This window comes from Cheilinus undulatus, linkage group 7 (genome assembly GCF_018320785.1).
Source record: "Cheilinus undulatus linkage group 7, ASM1832078v1, whole genome shotgun sequence".
Taxonomy (NCBI): Eukaryota; Metazoa; Chordata; class Actinopteri; order Labriformes; family Labridae; genus Cheilinus; species Cheilinus undulatus.
In genome coordinates this window covers 2421595-2440393 of record NC_054871.1, presented here as the reverse complement: position 1 = coordinate 2440393, position 18799 = coordinate 2421595, and the positions used below count along the sequence as shown (strand labels likewise).

Here is an 18799-nt window from a genome sequence, read left to right as displayed (position 1 = left end):
GTGTGGGACTCGACACTTCCCCAGGACATTTCTGATGGTGCTCACAGATGCCTGGAGCCTGCATCACTCCCCATCCGGAGTTCCCTGTCTTACTGAATGTTGTTTGTCCCCGACCTTTTTCAACTTTCTGAAGATAAACTGGAGAAACCGACCACGACCAGGAATGGAAGTTTATGGATGTAGCTTACTTTTCTAATGGCTGATAATTAGTCAAGCTACAGTCGGTATGATACATTTACTGCAGGGGTGTCAAACTCAAAGCCCGGGGGCCAAATCTGGCCCATGGTGCAGTCATACCCGGCCCACCAGATCATATAATATTTTTATTCTGACTGGCCCACCAGTATGAGGTCTGCAGATTTCCTCCAGTAAAAAAAATGTGATCTTAACCTTGATGATTTATGACATCCTTGTTGAGTCATAAAAACTAGAAAAAGTAAACAGTAAAAATAATTTAATTAAAAGACAGGAATGTGGGGAGGAAATTAGTGCTTTCTCTATATTTTCAATTTTGCATCTCAAAGTTATGACTAAAAGTTATGGTATTGGCTTTTTATTTCATATTATAACCTTTACATCTCATAACTTTGACTTTTTATCTCGTATTTTCACTGGTCAAAATTTCAACCCCTCCTCTTCAAGCCCCTAGAGGGTTTTTGTGGGATTTCCCCAGTATTGCCTTTTAAATTTAATTGCTTATTGGTAATGTCCATCCATTTTTGTTATTGTTGTTATGTTTTGCTGTATTTTAAAATGTGCAAAAAAATATTTTTACCTTTTAGATTAATTATTTTAAATCTTAAATCCTATTTAGACCTTTTAAAATCATGATTTTGACTTTAATCTCACATTTTGACCTTTTTAAACCCCTAACTTTAACTTTTATCTCTTTTTTTACTTTAAAAATGGAGGATTTTTAATTTTATCTAATTTTTTTACCTTTTAAAATCACGATTTTGACTTTTATCTCACTTTTTTACCTTTTTAAACTTCTAACTTTACATTTTATCTATTTTTTTACATTAAAAACTCATGATTTTTAATTTTATTTCATATTTTGACTCAAAAATTATGATTTTGAATTTTATCTCAGTATTTGACTTTTAAAATTCATGGTTTTAATATTCTTTCTCATATTTTGCCTTTTAAAAACATTATTTCGACTTTAAATGTCATGTTTTTACCTTTTAAACGTAGAAGTTTGACTTTTTATCTCAGATCTTAAGTTTTTAACTCCCTTTTTAATCACAAAATCATTTATCATCAGTGCCAAGTTTTTTTTACCCCCGTAATTCATTTCTGGTGAAAATGAGGTTGAAATTTTATGGTTAAATGGTGACCCCGTTAGGCCCTCAGGTTAGACCCAAGTTTAGAATCCGGCCCCTGCTGTGACTGAGTTGGACACCCCTGATTTAGACTGTGTGTAAGAGGGAAGCTTTCAACTTCCTGATAATCCTCATTATCATCTGGAATTGTCCCCTCATCCTTCAAAACTGCCTCAGTAACCCCCATCATCAAGAAGCCCAGGTCAGACCCGGAGGACCTCTCCAACTATCGACCGATCTCCAACCTTCCCTTCATCAGCAAAATTCTCGAAAAAGCAGTCGCTGCCCAACTCCAGCAACACATGTCCAACCATGAGCTCCATGAACCTCTTCAATCAGGATTTCACACTCACCACAGCACTGAGACCGCCCTTACCAAAATAACCAACAACCTCCTCACAGCTGCAGATTCTGGACACATCAGCTTCCTCATTCTCCTTGACTTAACCGCTGCCTTCGACACAATATCCCACACCATCCTCCTTGACCACCTGTTTCACCATCTTGGCATCACTGGTACAGCTCTCTCCTGGTTTCACTCATATCTCTCACAAAAAAAACGGTTTGTTACCATCGGCACCTCTCACTCATCCCCCGCCCCAGTTAACCAGGGCGTACCTCCAGGCTCTGTTCTTGGACCTTTCCTTTTCACCATCTACATGCTTGGACAGATTATTCACAAACACGGTCTCAGCTTCCACTCTGATGCAGATGACACCCAACTCTATCTCAGCACCAAACCATCCACTCAGCTCCCTCCCCACTCCCTGGTAAACTGCCTCCACGACATCAAAGCCTGGATGACCTCTAACCAACTCAAACTCAACAGCAATAAAACAGAGCTCATGGTGGTGGCCCCCAAAGCGCTGCTGCAGAAGGTTGGAGATCTCATGCTCGACGTGGACGGGACCTCCATCTGTCCGTCCACCGAGGTCCGAAACCTGGGCGTCATCCTGGACTCCACCCTCTCCTTCTAGTCCCACATAAAGTCTGTCACCAAATCTGCCTTCTATCATCTCAAGAACATCTCCAGACTCCGACCATCACTCCCTGATTCTGTGGCTGAAACACTCATTCATGCTTTCATAACCTCCCGCCTGGACTACTGTAATGGAGTCCTGTCTGGAGTTCCCAGCAAAACCCTGGACAGGCTTCAGTACATCCAAAACTCTGCAGCTAGAGTTCTCACCCGCACTAGACCCTGGCAACACATCACTCCCACCCTCATCCACCTCCACTGGCTCCCTATCAAGTCCCGTATCAACTACAAAATCCTCCTCCTCACATACAAATCTCTCCATGCTCTAGCTCCCCAGTATCTTTCTGATCTCCTCCATCCATACACACCATCCCGCAACCAGCCTACTTACCATGCCCAAAACCAAACTCCGAACCTATGGAGACAGAGCCTTCAGTGCTGCAGCTCCCACCCTCTGGAACACTCTTCCTGCAGACATCCATAGAGCTCCATCTCTGGACATTTTCAAAAAACGTCTCAAGCACCACCTGTTCACCACAGCCTACAGTCTTCATTAAACCACCCCTTACACTCATCCTACCCCTCACATAGTTTGTCCATGTCTATGTGTTCCTGTAAAGCGTCCTTGGGTTTCTTGAAAGGCGCTATATAAATTCAAGATATTATTATTATTATTATTATTATTAAAGAGTAAAACATTTTATCTGCTGTGATGTTTCTCCTCCTGTAAAAATGCACCAATCAGCAGCTTCATAACTTTCCAAATTTTAGTCAAAAGATGCTCAGCCTCCCAGACTAAAAGGCCGGTATGAATGCTTCTGTGTGTGCAGGTTAGATAAAGTGATATCATGATGACACAGCCAATCAGAATGGCTTCATTAGCGTCCCGCTGTAGTACGGTGAGGTGTGAGACAGCAGCGGGTAAACAGCTGAAGCACAGCGGTCATTCAGATCAGCCGACCTTCAGCGGGGTCTAAAGGTCACAGGGATGATGATGCCATGGGGCGGCTCGTGAGCACGCTCTGCCAACGTGCCGCAGCAGAGATCACTGCTCCTCTCCGACGCTGACTCGGTTAATCTGTCACTCATCCCCACGGGATTACTAAAAATACACTGATCAGCCCAGCCATAATTGGATTGATCTGTGTGAGAGTGTGTGAGTGTCGGAGTGTTTTCTACCATTGTTGATCCAAAGGTTGTTCAGATGAGTCTGACGGGTTCAGCAGTCCGTAAAGTGTGAGAAATGACGACAACATTCAGAGAAAGTCTGAGCGTTAACCTGATGTCTGTGAAAGAAAGCGTCTCTGACCGGCTGGTCCACAGTTTGTTTTTGTAATTGACTTAAATGATCAACAGATTATCGACAAACTAACTCACTTCCTCTCCAGTGTCACATTAAAAGCAGCTCCACACAGCGCCGGGGGAATATTTCACCTTAAACACAGATATAACCAACACGCTGCAGGTCAGCTAATGTTTACTCAAACAGGAACACAACAGATTAGAACCAGGAAACGTTGGTTTAATCTGACCTGGCACTGGCTCAATCTGGGAGAGGCTGCTGCCATTGGACCTCATTCACCAACATCTTTCTGAGATTTAAGATCCATTTGTCCTTGAGAAAACCCTCAAAAGTCTTAAACTGGGTACTAAAGATGATCACTTCTGTGTCAGACTCCAGAGACTAGAAGACAGAAAAGTTCTGAATGTTGGCAGATTTTCCTATGGTGTGTAAAGAGTAATTTTAAATCCTTAAACATGTTCAGTATTTACCATCAGAAATCCTGCTGTGAGGGAAGAATGAGCTGTGCATATCCAATTAAAATGCAAGATTGCCAAAGGAGGAAGCACAGCAAACACAGCCATTGTGACACCAGTGAACAGGAAGCATGTAGTTAGATGGAGGTCAGAAATGGAGAAGCAACTTGATTTGAGACTAAACACAACAGAGTGTTAATAAAAATCACCACAACTGACAAGCAGAGGAGCTGGACTGAAATCACTACCTCCGTGGATGTAGCAGGAAGCCAACAGCTAGCCATAACTGGCTTGTTTACTCATCATTGTATGAGGCAGGAGGCTAACAGGTCAGGTATGGGAGCATATGCCATGTCAACCTTGGCCCTGGACTGCTCTAGCCCCCTGACGGCCATCCTCCCTGCTGACCCCTCCACAATGCATGCAACCCTGGTCCAACCCACTGGGCGCCTGGCACCCAGTATGCAGGGAGCTGGATCAGGCAGCTGACCCTTTCCATCCCCACCCTCCTGAGCATGTCTGCATTATAGCCTTTGCCCACCACAAATATCAAATATCAACCACTGTTTGGATGATTTGCATGAAGAAAAATACCTCTGGTGTGTAAGGACTTTGAGATAAACTTTCTGACAACTATGTGTTAGTCATGAGACAGGAGTCCAACCGGTGTCTCCAGTCATGTCAGCATGCTTAGGATTATGCAGCCAATGCAGGTGAACTGCCCTACAACTTCCACGCTCTAACCATTCACAGACATAGAATCAATGGCAGCATCCAAGGCAGCCCCAAATACCTGGATCTGAGTTTTAACCCCGGAGACATGCATTCCCAACGCTTCAGTTAAGAGAGAGGACATCTACAGTCTGGAAGGATATAGCATCATCAGCAAAGTCCAGATCAGTCATCTGGTTCTCTCTTTTCCCTCCGTTACTCGCCCCGTCATCCAGTCCATACAGGTACTGAAGAGTGTGGGGGCTAAGACACACCCCTGCACACATCTGACCACATGAGATTTGGAGTTTGGGATTTTTTAGTCAGAATCTTCTTTAAAACTGTGCAAGTGGGTTTTAAGAACAAAATATTAGGGTAGAGGTGGGATACACTGGACTGGTCACCACTCGCCAGTCAGTCACAAGGCTGAGATAAACAAGTAACCAGACTCACACCTACAGCCAATTAAGAGTCACTAGTTAACCTAACGAGCACGTCTGTGGACTGTAGAGAAAGCACCTCGGGAGAACCCTCACATGCATGGGAAGAACATGAAAACTCCAGACAGGAAGGCTGATGGGAATTCAAACAGGAACCCGAATGCTTCAAAGCCGCTCCCTCCAGACACACGGAGAGACTGAAGGAAACACAGAGGAGCTGTAGGATGGGGCCTGCTTTGGTCAGAACCGCACCACCTCAGACCTCAGACCAGAGCCTAGACCAGTGATACTCAACATGTGGCTCTTTTATGTCTTATTTTTAAATATTATTCCTCCAGAAAACCTTAAAAAAAGGGGAAACTTTTTTGCCCCTTTTCACATTTTTTTGCCATTTTCATCCATTTGAGCTAGGTTTTGCAATTAAATACCACTTTTTCGCCACTTTTAATCAATTTCTGCCCATTTAAGCTACTTTTTGCCATTAAATACCACTTTTTTTGCCCATTTTTGACACTTTTTTTGGCAACATTCACCAATTTTTTGCCACTTTTATCCCGAGTTTGCACTTTTTCACAATTTTCTCCCCGTTTTCACCCATTTAAGATACCTTTAGTCATAAAATACCACTTTTTTTCTTACTTTTATTGCCCATTTTTACCACTTTTTTCCCATGTTTTGCCACTTTCATGCTATTTTTGTCCATTTAAGCTACCTTTTACCATTAAAAACCTTTTTTTGCCCATTTTTGACACTTTTTTTGGCAACATTCACCAATTTTTTTGCCACTTTTATCCCATTTTTGCCCTTTTAACCATTTTTCTCCCCATTTTCATCCATTTAAGATACCTTTACTTATTAAATAGCACTTTTTTCTTGTTTTTGCCCATTTCAGCCCCTTTTCACCATTTTTTGCCACGTTGTGCCAATTTAAGCTGCCTGTTGCCACTAAATACCACTTGTTTCCTATTTTTTGCCCATTTTGCCATTTTTGACAGTTTCTTGCCCATTTTAGTCACTTTTCACTCTTTTTTTTTGCCATGTTTTTGCCACTTTTGGACCATTTTTTGCCACCTGTAACTCTTTTTTTTGTCACGTCTCTTTTTGCTAGTTTCTGACCCTTTGTCCAATTTTCCTCCCTATTTTCACCCATTTTTGTTGCTTTTTGTCCATTTTTGCCACCTTTGACTTGTTGTTATTGCTACTTCAAGCAGTTTTTGCCACTTTTCACCACTTAGATTGTGGCTTTTTGGCTCTTCAGTGGAGCAGGGTTGAGTATCACTGGCCTAGACTAAAGATCTAGTTGTGCCTTTGTTAGTGTCAGATATGTTACAGCATGTTTCTAAACCTTCGTCACATCCGTCTCATTCCACAGCTCACCTGATGAGGTCCAGCAGGGCGTCGGCCGACGTCATGACCGGCCCCCCTCCCAGACGGTTACTGTCCATCTCCGTCCCCACGCCAGGTTTGATGATGATGACGAGCACGATGCCCACCACCACGGCGATGAAGGTGGTCCACAGGTAGTAGGTGACGGTGAGGACGCCCATCCGACAGCATGCCTTAGACTCCATGGACGACAGACCTGACATTAAACTGAAGACAAACACAGAGTCAGTGGGGTTACCCACAGACACACGAGACAGCACAATTACACCCCCCAAACAAAAAATCACTCTGCCAGAGCACACAGTTCAGTCAGGCTTTTCAACAGGCATCCCAGATAGCTACAGGGTTCCTTTCAAACTCAGTCTAAAGGGCACTGGTATGTAACTTATGAAATTTATGTTGAATAATCTTTCAAATTTCAGAAGAACACATTTCAGGAAGTGTGGGAAAAGCTAAGTTATAAACACCTCTATGTACTGTATGTTCTTTTGAATTTTTTCTCATAAATGGAAAGACAGAGCATGCCCTAATTTTATTTTTGGTTGTTTTGTAACACTATTGTAAATAAATGATATACATTTTGCTTTGTGGATTTGTGTGATTGCCAGTAGAATTTCATCGTGTCTCAGCTGCTGTAGCCTCAGGACTCACACCGCCTCCTACATGAGACATCAAAAATATTCAACCAATCAAAACCAATTTAGATAAATAATGCCACAGTCTGGACGTAAGATGGAACAAAACCTGTTTGAAGAAAAGGCAGGCTAAAGCAGGCCTACTTCATCATTACATAACGCACGCAGACATTATTCTACTGTTTCCTGTGACAACATGTTCATTTCAGGGCCCGTGCTTCATCTCTGCGTGTATCTTCTCAGCTGACTGAAGGTTTGTGAAGAGAAGTCTGACTCAGACAAACTGCCCCCAGGTCAGCCTAAACAGCTGAGAACCAGGGGTTGACTCTTCAGCACCACCAGCAACAGTCAGCCTGCATCTGCTGTGCAGGGATTTCCTCCAGGTCCAGGGACAAAAGTCCCAGTGACTTTTCCTGCAGCAGGTCTGACGGCTGTAGCATCAGTAGCTTCAGTTGTAAGTGCCTATGTGTGATGCATTCAAGGGCATACGGGTGCAAACCCCACGCCCTGAGGCTCCAGAGGCAAGGAACGCCAACTTTCTTTCAGCTAACTGCTGCAATAATATTGCATTAATCTTAATTAGATAAGGCCTGTCATTAGTGAATTTGTTTTTAATCTCCTAGTCTGCATCCTCCTGCAGCAGCGGTGATGTAAAATACGTCCACCTCTGCTCCTTAAAGTCTCATTTCACTTTAAAAACTCTAAGACAGCCCAGAGGACACGTCAGAAGACATCCAAACCCTCTGTTATCAAACTTTTACCTTTTTACCCTTCCCGTGTTTCATTTTAGTACATAAGTTCATTTTGTTCTGGTTAACTACCAAATTTACTTTTTTTCTTCCAAATAAAAGCACATCTGTCAAGGAGAGTACATCAATCCAAAATGCAACATCAGGTTTAAATGCAAAACAGTGGAAAATTTAAAAGTGACAAAAATAATAGAATAATCCAAATTTTACATTTTAATAATCTGCCAGTCAGGTAAATAGTTTTATAGAAGGCTCAACAAATTAGCTTTTAATAATGGGGAATCTAGTTCTGTTTTCCCAAGATAGCAAGACAGATAAGTCAGGATCTTTGGAGCAGTGGTCCTCAACCTTGGGGTGGGGACCCACTGTGGGGTCGACATGAGACACAGAGGGGGTCTCCAGATTCCCTACAAAAAACTGTGAACATTTTTTTAATTACACTGTTGCAACTTTACACAAATTTAGCCAACTTTTAACCCAATTTCATCATTTTTTCCCACCAATTTTAACACAATTTTGCCAGTTAACAAGTATTTTTGCCAATTTTAAACCCTTTTCACTACCTTTGTCTTCCTGTTTTTACCACTTCTTGACACTTAACCCTTGTGCCCTCCTCGGGCATTTTTGTCCATTTCTTTCAACTTTTTTTTTTCTTAATTATAATAATTTTGTTAATTATAATTATAATAATTTTGTAAATTTTACAGCTTGTGGTGTGAGTTTTTACAGGAACTTTTCTTTCTAGTTAAATTTTTGAAATCCAACATGTTTACTCTTAAATGTTGTTCAGACTCTCTCAGTGAATTTTGTACCCTCTGGACACCTTCAAGGCAAAAATGTACACGTAAAAAAAAACTGCTATTAAATCAGCATACATCAATATTTTTTACACTTTTTTTTCATAAATCTCTTTAACAACTTCAGAGTTGCTTAAAACTATCAAACATTCAATAATTTTCAAGATTTTAACCCTTTAAATGCCAGTTTGTCAATTTATTTTTCACTACGAAAAACCACAAAAGTGGATTATTTTCCATAAAATTAATAGCAGAAAGATGGGGCTTTGGTGCTGATGAGAGTCTTGGATGGGTCAAAGATCAGCAACAAAAATGATTTGATTGCATTAATATTTTTTACGTAATGTCAGAAATCCCCTCTTGACATCTTTGAGGCAGAAATGCCCCCACTGACTTCCATTAAAACCAGGTTTTTTAATTTCGCTGTCGTTGCAGTATAAAATCATGCATTCTTTAACGTCATTATTCCAATGTGAAGAAATCTAGTAAAATTTGACATTTTTACCGTATTCCACCAGATTCAACCATTTACTCATTGTAGGACCATGCACCAAATTCTTGTATTTTTGCCCGTTATATCATGGAGAGTTTTTGTGTGAGTTTAAAAGGCTTAAAATTCTGAGAATTATTGAATGTTTGGTAGATTTAAGCAAGTCTGAAGTTGTTAAAGAGATTTATGAAAAAAAGTAGAAAAAATATTGACCTATGCTGATCTAATGGCAGTTTTTTGTACATTTTTGCCTTGAAGGTGTCCAGAGGGTAGTAAATTTGAGGAGGGCACAGGGGTTAAGCCTAATGTTGCCTCTGTTGACCCATTATTGACACTTGTAACATAATTTTACCACTTTTTACACACATTTTTCCCATTTTAACCACATTTCACTATCTCATATTCCCATTTTGCCAGTTTAACCAATTTCTGCCAATATCTGCCCTTTTTACTTTCTCAGTTAACACTTTTTGGCCAGTTGACATCAATTTTTCACCCTTTTTCACCAGATTTCCACCCGTTTTTGCCCGTTTGAAACCTTTTCAGCTACTTTTTAACTCCCTTTTTCTGCTATTTATGCCCATTTTTGCTTTGCAATTTTAATCTTATTGTGCCACTTCTCACCCATGTCTTCTACTTTTAAAATCCAATTTCACCTCCTTTTCCACCATTTTTGTCATTATTAATCCATTTTTGCAATTTTTAACCCATTTGAATTATTTTTTTATCCAAAGGGATTTACATTTTTAAGAAGGCTATTTCCTACACAAATGATTAAAAACAATATTTGTGGTTATTTGTCAGGTTAAATATAAAGTATAGATATCACAGCTCGCCACTTTATCCCCCTTATGGACGGCCGTGTCTCCACATGACTATTCTAGAAGCTTCATGTCTGTGTTCAGCCACCTTCAGGTACAGTGGGGTCCCCGGTCTGTGGCAGCTTTATTTCGGGGGTCACAGGTTGAAAAGGTTGAGAACCACTGCTTTAGAGAATGACCAAAATATAATCTTTATGGCCAAACAGAGAGAAAATAAAATAAATGCATGTTCTCTGAGAGCCACTGTACTTCATGGAGATTTAGACACCATTTGTTTCAAAGGCAAACCTTAGTGACCCACCGACAACAGCTATGTGACCCACCTTTGGGTCCTGACCCACCAGTTGAGAACATCTAACCTCATCTTTGATGCCCTCACTCTGTTTGTAAATCATACACTATATTGCCAAAAGTATTGGCTCACCTGCCTTGACTCACATATGAACTTAAGTGACATCCCATTCTTAATCCATAGGGTTTAATATGACGTGGGTCCACCCTTTGCAGCTATAACAGCTTCAACTCTTCTGGGAAGGCTTTCCACAAGGTTTAGGAGTGTGTTTATGGGAATTTTTGACCATTCTTCCACAAGCGCATTTGTGAGGTCACACACTGATGTTGGACCAGAAGGCCTGGCTCTCAGTCTCCACTCTAATTCATCCCAAAGGTGTTCTGTGGGGTTGAGGTCAGGACTCTGTGCAGGCCAGTCAAGTTCATCCACACCAAACTCTCTCATCCATGTCTTTATGGACCTTGCTTTGTGCACTGGTGCACAGTCATGTTGGAACAGGAAGGGGCCATCCCCAAACTGTTCCCACAAAGTTGGGAGCATGGAATTGTCCAAAATCTCTTGGTCTGCTGAAGCATTCAGAGTTCCTTTGACTGGAACTAAGGGGCCAAGCCCAGCTCCTGAAAAACATTGTCCTTATTTGCAATTTTTTGTCACTTTAATCCTGTTTTTGTCGCTTTTTAAACCAGTTTTTGACACTTTCATCCTGTTTTGCCCCTATTTAAACCAGCTTTTGTCACTTTTATCCTGCTTTTGTCCCTTTTTAAACCAGTTTTTGTCACTTTAATCCTGTTTTGTCCCTATTTAAACCAGTTTTTGAAATTTTTATCCTGTTTTTCCCCCTTTTTAAACCAGTTTTTGACACGTTTATTCAGTTTTTGCCCCTTTTTCAAGCTCAGCTCCTGAAAAACAACCCCACACCATAATCCCCCCTCCACCAAACTTTACATTTGGCACAATGCAGTCAGACAAGAACCGTTCTCCTGGCAACCTCCAAACCCAGACTGGTCCATCAGATTGCCAGATGGAGAAGCAATATTGGTCACTCCAGAGAAGGCGTCTCCACTACTCTAGAGTCCAGTGGTTTACACCACTGCATCCGACACTTTGCATTACACTTGGTGATGTATGGCTTGGATGCAGCTGTTACCATGGAAACCCATTCCATGAAGCTCTCTACCACTGTTCTTGAGCTAATCTGAAGGCCACATGAAGTTTGAGGAGAGGAAAGTCACATGACCAAGAAGAGCGAAAAGTAGAGTGGACCTGAGTTCATGAAACAGTGATGATACCAACAAGCTACTAAAGAGAACGGAGGATATTAAATGTAGAGCGGTCACTACCCAGCACTATTTTAGTCTGTGTGTAGTTTTTTATGATGCTTACTCCCAGCATGCACCTCTGTTACTAACCAAACCACCCCTCAGGGACCATAAAGATGCTATAGCCCAGCCCAGTTTGTCTTTGGAGGATGTCCTGGCATCTTTCTTCACCTCCTGCTGTCTACTGGGTTAAAAACAGGAATGTACCTGGATGTGATGAGAGGAAGGATGAGCATCTTCAGCATCCTCATCAGCAGCTCTCCAGGAAAAGAGAAGTAGATTTTTGCCTATGGGGGAAAGAAAAAGACACATTAACTTAATAAATAAAAACAAAAATGGTGCTTCAATGTAAACACTGATTTTAATGTTACGGCCCTGGCAGTGTGGTCTGTTAACACCCAGAGCAGTGTTACTCAACATGTGGTTCTGGAGCCACATGTGGCTCCTTTATGTCTTCATTTGAAACATTATTCCACCAGAAAACCTTAAAAAGGGAAACTTGGACCAAGTCACATTAATCAGTTTGTTTCCCACACTTACACAGTTGGCTTTAATTGTCAACCTTTATTTTTGTCTGTATATTTCCATCGCCCTTATTTGCAATTTTTGACCCTTTTTCCTTTTGTTGCCACTTTAAAGCCATTTTTACAACTTTAAGCTCATTTTTTGCCACTTTTTTTGCTCATTAAATCCCGCTTATACCCCTTTTCACCATTTTGCCTCTTTTATCCTGCTTTTTGCCACATTTAAGCGAGCGTTTGCCATTAAAGGCCACTTTTTCCCCAATTTTTCCCACCTTTTGCTGCTTTTTGACCATTTTTTCCAACTGTAACTCTTTTTTGTCACTTCCCACAAATTTCTGCCACTTTCTGCCCTTTTTCCTAATTTTTCTCCATATTTTTTTCCCTCTTATACCCATTTTTGCCACTCTAAATCATTTTTTTTCTGCTTAAAGCTCACTTTTACCACTTCTTTTTGCCTATTTTTGCCTCTTTTATCTACATTTTTGACATTTTTCACCAGTTATGCCTCTTTTATCCTACTGATTGCCATTAAAGGCCACTTTCCCCACATTATTTCCAACTTCTTGTTGCTTTTTACCATTTTAGTCACTTTTCACACATTTTTTGCCTTACTTTTTCCACTTTTCATGCCTACTTTGCCTCCTGTCACCCATTTCTGCCACATTTGACTATTTTTCCCACCTTTAACCTAGTTTTTGTTGCCACTTTAACCCATTTTTGCCACTTTTCACAGCTCAGATTGTGACTCTTGCAAAGGTGTTTTTCAACAATGTGGCTCTTTATTTGAGCAGAGTTGAGTAACACTGCCCTAGCGGTTTGGTGCAGTACAGTTTGGCAGATCTGGGACAGTAAATCCTGATCTTTGTTTCCATGGCTGATGTCCGTCCAGCCTCACTGGTAGGGACAGAATTTCTTCTCTTTTAGAGATGACTCTTCTGAACAGTGAAAGGTGCTCTTTGGGCTCCAAACACCTCTTTATTTGCAGTGAGAGACCGTCGTTTCCTCTGTCCTTCTGCAGCCAGACTTCAGGTGATCACAAAAACAGAGACTGGAGAATTTCTCTCCGACCTCATAAAACACTATCATCTCATAATCTCTACCAGTTTATCCTCTCCTTTGACACTGATGTGCAGTAATATACAGGACTTGTTCACCTTTTATGTGCACTTTCTGTGTTTTTCTTTTTATATAATTCTGTGAATGTTCAGAAAGGTCTGGACTGCAGGCAGACCAGGTCAGGACCCGGACTCTCCTCCAGTGAAGCCATGCTGTTGTGATGGATGTGGTATGTGGTTTAGCATGGTCGCAGCACTTCCCTGACAGAGACGTTGTCTGGATGGGAGCATATGTTGCTCTAAAAGCTCTCTCTGCTGTTCAGCATTGATAGTTCCTTTCCAGATGTTAGAGCTGCCCACGCCATAGGCACTAATGCAACCCCATACCATCAGAGATGCAGGCTTTAGACCTGAGCCAGGAGAACAAGCTGGATGCTCCCTCTCCTTTTTAGTCCACAGGACACGGTGTCTGTGGTTTCCTCTGACCACAGAACAGTTTTCCATGTTTCCTCAGTCCATGTTAAATGAGCTTTGGTCCAGAGAAGACGGCGCTGTTTCTGGATCCTGTTCACATATGGCTTCTTCTCTCCATGATCCAGCTTTAACTGTCATTGGTGGATGGCACGGCCAACTGTGTTGACAGACGATGATTTCTGGAATGTTCCTGAGCCCATGCAGTGATTTCAGTACAGAATCATGCCTGTTTTTAATGAAGTGGCCCCTGAGGGCCCCTTCAGCCTTGTCCCTTGCTCTCAGAGATTTCTCCAGATTCTCTGAATCTGTTGATGATATTATGGACTGTAGATGGAGGGAGATTCAACATCTTCACTATTTTACTTTAAAGAACATTTTTCTGAATTTCTTTTGGACAGTTTTTCTCAGATTGGTGAACCTCTGCTCATCTTTACTTCTGAGGGACTCAGCCTCTCTAAAATGTTCCTTTTATACCAGTCATGTCACTGATCTGCTGATTATTAACCTCATTAGCTGTAAAATTCTCCTCCAGCTGATTTTTTTCATCAGTACCTTTTACTTTTCCAGCCTTTTTGTTGCCCTGTCTCTACTTTTTTGAGATGTGTTGCTGCCATGAGATTCAAATGAGCTAATATTTTCCCTGAAATGGTAAAATATCAATATTTTTTATCCTGCTTTTTGCAATCTTTTCCTCCTTTTTTGCTATTTTTTCCCACTTTTCGCCCATTTAAGCTGCCTTTTGCCATTAAGTGCCACTTTTTTCTCATTTCTGCCCATTTTCCACACATTTTTTGCTGCTTTTTACCAATTTGAGTCAACTCATTTTTTTGTTGCTCCTCCCCATTTTTGGCTCTTTTCACCCAACTTTTGCCATTTTATGACTGTTGTGCTCCTTTCACCCATTTTTGACACCTTTAACTTGTTTAATGCCACTTTAAACCCATTTTTGCCATTTCCGCCAACTTTTGGCACTTTTACCCCGTTTTGGCTGCTTTTTTTCTGCTTTTTGCTGAATGCAAGTTCACCCCCTTTTTGGCTACTTTTTGCCACTTTTTCGCCTTTTGCCAGTAAATGCCACTTTTTTTCTCATGTTTATCCATTTTTCCCACCTTTTTGCTGTTTTTTGCATATATTGGTAATTTTTCACTAATTTTTGCCACTTTTTAAACTTTTTTTTGCCATTTTATGCCTTTTTTTCCACCCTTCACCCATTTTATTGCCACTGTAACCCTTTTGCCACTTCTCACCTCTTAGATTGTGGCTCTCGCGAAGGTATTTTTCAACGATTTGGCTCTTTGTTTGAGCAGGGTTGAGTAACACTAGTCTAGAAGGAAACAGAAAGTTCCAGAAACACTTGTTTAGAGACCAGCTCTGTCAGACATGCCTTTCAGCTTGTGAACTTCATCAGGTCCTTCCAGAGGGATGAAGACCCTCAAGAGTGGGATGAAGACCAGAAGCCAAAACAAACCTTGCCTTATGGTTAAATGAGAGATAATGATTTTTTAATTGAATGTCAGTAAAAGTTTTTACTGTGAGGCTCACTCAGATTTGTTTTTTGTTGTCTTTCCGATTGAAGGTCAAACAGGAAGTGATGCGATGTGTGTTTTGTTGGCGTAGCTCACAGAGAGGTGACCGACCGTACTCTGATTATCTGTATCATCCTCAGGATTAAGGGGTTAATGTCATGCAGGGTCAAAGTGGTGAAGAAGTTAAAAAAGAGTCAAGACGATGACTAGAAGAACTGTTTAGAGCGATAAAGGAACCTGATGAAACTCTAAAGAGAACTGAAAAAATAAAGTTAGAAAAGTTCATATTTGAACTTTTTGGGATTTTTATTTTTGCAGCATCTTCTGCGGCACAGCCAGAAACCCTTGAGTTTTGTTTTGGTGTTTGCGGCGTTGGTCTGCTGACCGCAGACTCTGACCTTTAAATGGAGGAAACCCTGAATGAGAGAAGAGCTCCTCGTCTGAAGCGGAGCCAAACTCCATTTCTGAGTTTCTGACCTCCGTGTTCACTCCGCTCTATCTTCAGACGGATGAAGAAAGTCCTGGAGGACAGCCAGGATCAATTCTTCTAGGAAACAGCGATCACAGACGAGCTGAGCTATTTTTACCTCACGGTTAAATAAGAGTTTATGATGGGGTTTCATCACTCTGGAAGGATTGATTTATTCTAATATTCATTAACTAGAACCTGCTGTACACGTGTGCATCTGTGATGAAGATTAAAGACGTTTATTAAAGTTTAAACAGTAAATTTCTCTTTCAGCTCGCCGTCTTTAGCACTGTAAAGGTCGAGAGTATTAATCCTCCCTGGCACGACCCTCCAGCCTCGGCTTTAAGACATGACACCTCAGAGACACGCACACTGTTACCTCATTCATAAAGACAGTAGAAGAATTCCTCATGAATGATCTACAGTAGCTCATAAAGATTACATTTATTCCTCATTTTCTCAGTGACCGGTTTTGTCTTTAAATCGTAAGAATTTAAACCAGTGATACTGTTGTTGAAATTTTTCTCTACTGCTGGTGAATAAATGAAATATGGACTTCTGCCAGCAGATAAAGTTTTTATTTCTTGCAAGAAAGTTCAATCAGCGCACACATGAGCAGTCAGTATGCAGCAAAAGACCCAGGACCTGGAGAGGCTAGAACATTTATGCTTGAGGAAACGCCCCCCAAAGGCATGCTTGGCACCCCTCTGTCCAGGAGGAACCCACACCAGCACAGGGCTTTGTTTCCAGACGGTCTGGACATCACAATTTAAAATACAAAAGGACCTTTAGATTCAGTCATGGGCTCCAGGTTTAACACCTATTCAGGAACTAACATAGTCGCCTTTTGTTGCTTTGTGCAGTAAAGTCGACACCTTCCTAGCCCTATCGTTTCCCCATGTCTGTGAGAGTGAGTGATAACAGTGAGCGCTGGACCTTCAAACAGGACAGGTTTGGAGAGGTTAGGCTACACAGGTGGGTACAGTTTCACTGGGTAATTCTGTGAGTTTTAGGTTAAAATTGGCCAATAAACAGTGTTGGCTTAATTGTGAGCTACTTTGAACATTTTTGGAGTGTTTTCTTCGTCACCCAGAAGCCTCTGCTTTAGGCACAGCTGTTCAGATACACTGAGGCGGAAGAACACGCAGCTGATAGCCGAAGCTTGCATTGTAAAATAGTGCCAAACACAGAGGCATTCTGGGAAAAATAACACTCAAAAAACTTCTGATGTAGCATAGAGCCGATTCAACATTGTCCTTTGCCCCCTTTATACCCTGAACTTTCTAAATTATGTGGTGAAGCTGTATCCATCTGCTACACCAGGGGTGTCAAACTCAAGGCCGGGGGCCAAATCCGGCCCGTGGAATGATTATATCCGGCCCGCAAGTTCATACCATATTTGTATTCTAACTGGCCCACCAGTATGAGGTCTGCAGATTTCCTCCAGTATGAACATGTAAACTTCAACTTGATTATTTAAAAAATCCTTGTTTAGCCATAAAAATCTGAAAAAGTAGAGAGATTTCATAAAAACTCAAAATGTGGGAAAGAAATTAATATGTGTTTTATTTTACATTTTCAATTTTGCTTCTCAAGATTACAACCCAAATTTATGATTTTGACTTTTCATTTCATGCTTTGACCTTTTAACTCAGAATTTGGACTTTATATGTCACATTTTTATCTTTTAGATTCCCAATTTAAAATTTTAAGTCAAATTTGACTTTTCAACTCCTTATTTTGGCTTTTTAATCCCATATTTGACTTTTAAACACATGATTTTATTTTTTTCTCATATTTTGAATGAATAATTTGTACTTTTTATATCATATTTTGACATTTTGCACTCCCAATTTTGAATTTAAGTCATATTTTTTAACTTTTTAAGTCATCAATTTGAATTCTAGCCCATATTTTAACATTTTCAACTCCTAATTTTGGCTTTTTAATCCCATATTTTGAACTATCAGACTCACAATTTAAAATTTTAAGTCATATTTTGATTTTTAAACTCATATATTTGCTCTTTAAAAACATGTTTTTTCTATTTTAATATAGTGTTCTGATCTTATGAACAAATAAGTTGGAATTTTTATGTCAGATTTGAGCCTTTAAACTTATCAATTTTACTTTTTTGAATTTCAAAATGATTTATCATCAGTGCTGTTTTTTGATATTTTAATACTGGTGAAAATGAGGTTGACAGTTATGGTTTAATGTTGACCCTGTTAGGCCCTCAGGTTAGACCTGAATCCAGAATCCAGCCCCTGCTGTGACTAAGTTTGACACCCTTGGGTTACACTGTGTAGCCTTGCTACTCCGAGCATGTCCTGTTTGAGGGCTGTCTGAAGTCACTGGAGGATAATGCCACTACTATCGCCAACTTTAAAAATTCTGAAATATCCCTTTAAGGTCATATTTGCTGATAATAAATGTGTTTGGAGTTACATAAAGGTTGGTATTCAGAATTTACCTCTCTAGAAGAGTTCATCTGAAATGATACTGAGGCTGATGAAAGCTCATTTCAGGGATACTTTTGCTTTAAAAACGACCCAATTAATTAATCCAATCATGCTGATTAGTGCAGTTTCTTAAGCTGTTGGATCATCTTTGGTCAAACTTCAGGTATTCTCTGGTAATAGTATCCCTGTCTGGACACCTAAATCCCTCGGAGGCTAATTCTGGAGCGGTCTAAAAGCGCCCACACTGAAATCAGTTGACTTTCTCTGTTCTTAATAGTTCCCAGAATAACTCGGAGGTTTTATTTACTCTCTGTGTTTTATCATTTAATGTGGACTGGGCTCACGGCGAGCACGGCAGACACAATCGGCTCGGAGCGAGAGAGTCCCTAAGAGGCCGACGGCCATTAATTGAATGGAGGGATTAATGGCGGTGGATTTGGACTGGCTGCAGGCTCCCTCTGGGATGGTAATTCTCACTGACGCTGTTTTCTAGCAGAACGCCGTGTTCCTACGACCTGCACAGAATTACTGGTCGATTTAGAGGCAAACACCAACAGTGAGAGGATGGCCTGGAGGGAAACTACAAA

The 18799-nt window shown here is 40.8% G+C and overlaps 1 protein-coding gene across 1 annotated transcript in view; it reads right to left on the bottom strand.

Moving 5' to 3' along the window:
- The window catches only part of LOC121512184 (excitatory amino acid transporter 5-like), a 48832-nt gene that overhangs the window by 16571 nt on the left and 13462 nt on the right, over positions 1-18799 (bottom strand). Inside the window, exons 5-6 of the mRNA XM_041791335.1 lie at positions 11910-11989; positions 6591-6806 (exon numbers count right to left, since the gene is read on the bottom strand). Of these exons, the coding sequence (XP_041647269.1) occupies positions 6591-6806; positions 11910-11989 (296 nt within the window). The remainder of the gene's footprint in view (positions 1-6590; positions 6807-11909; positions 11990-18799) is intronic.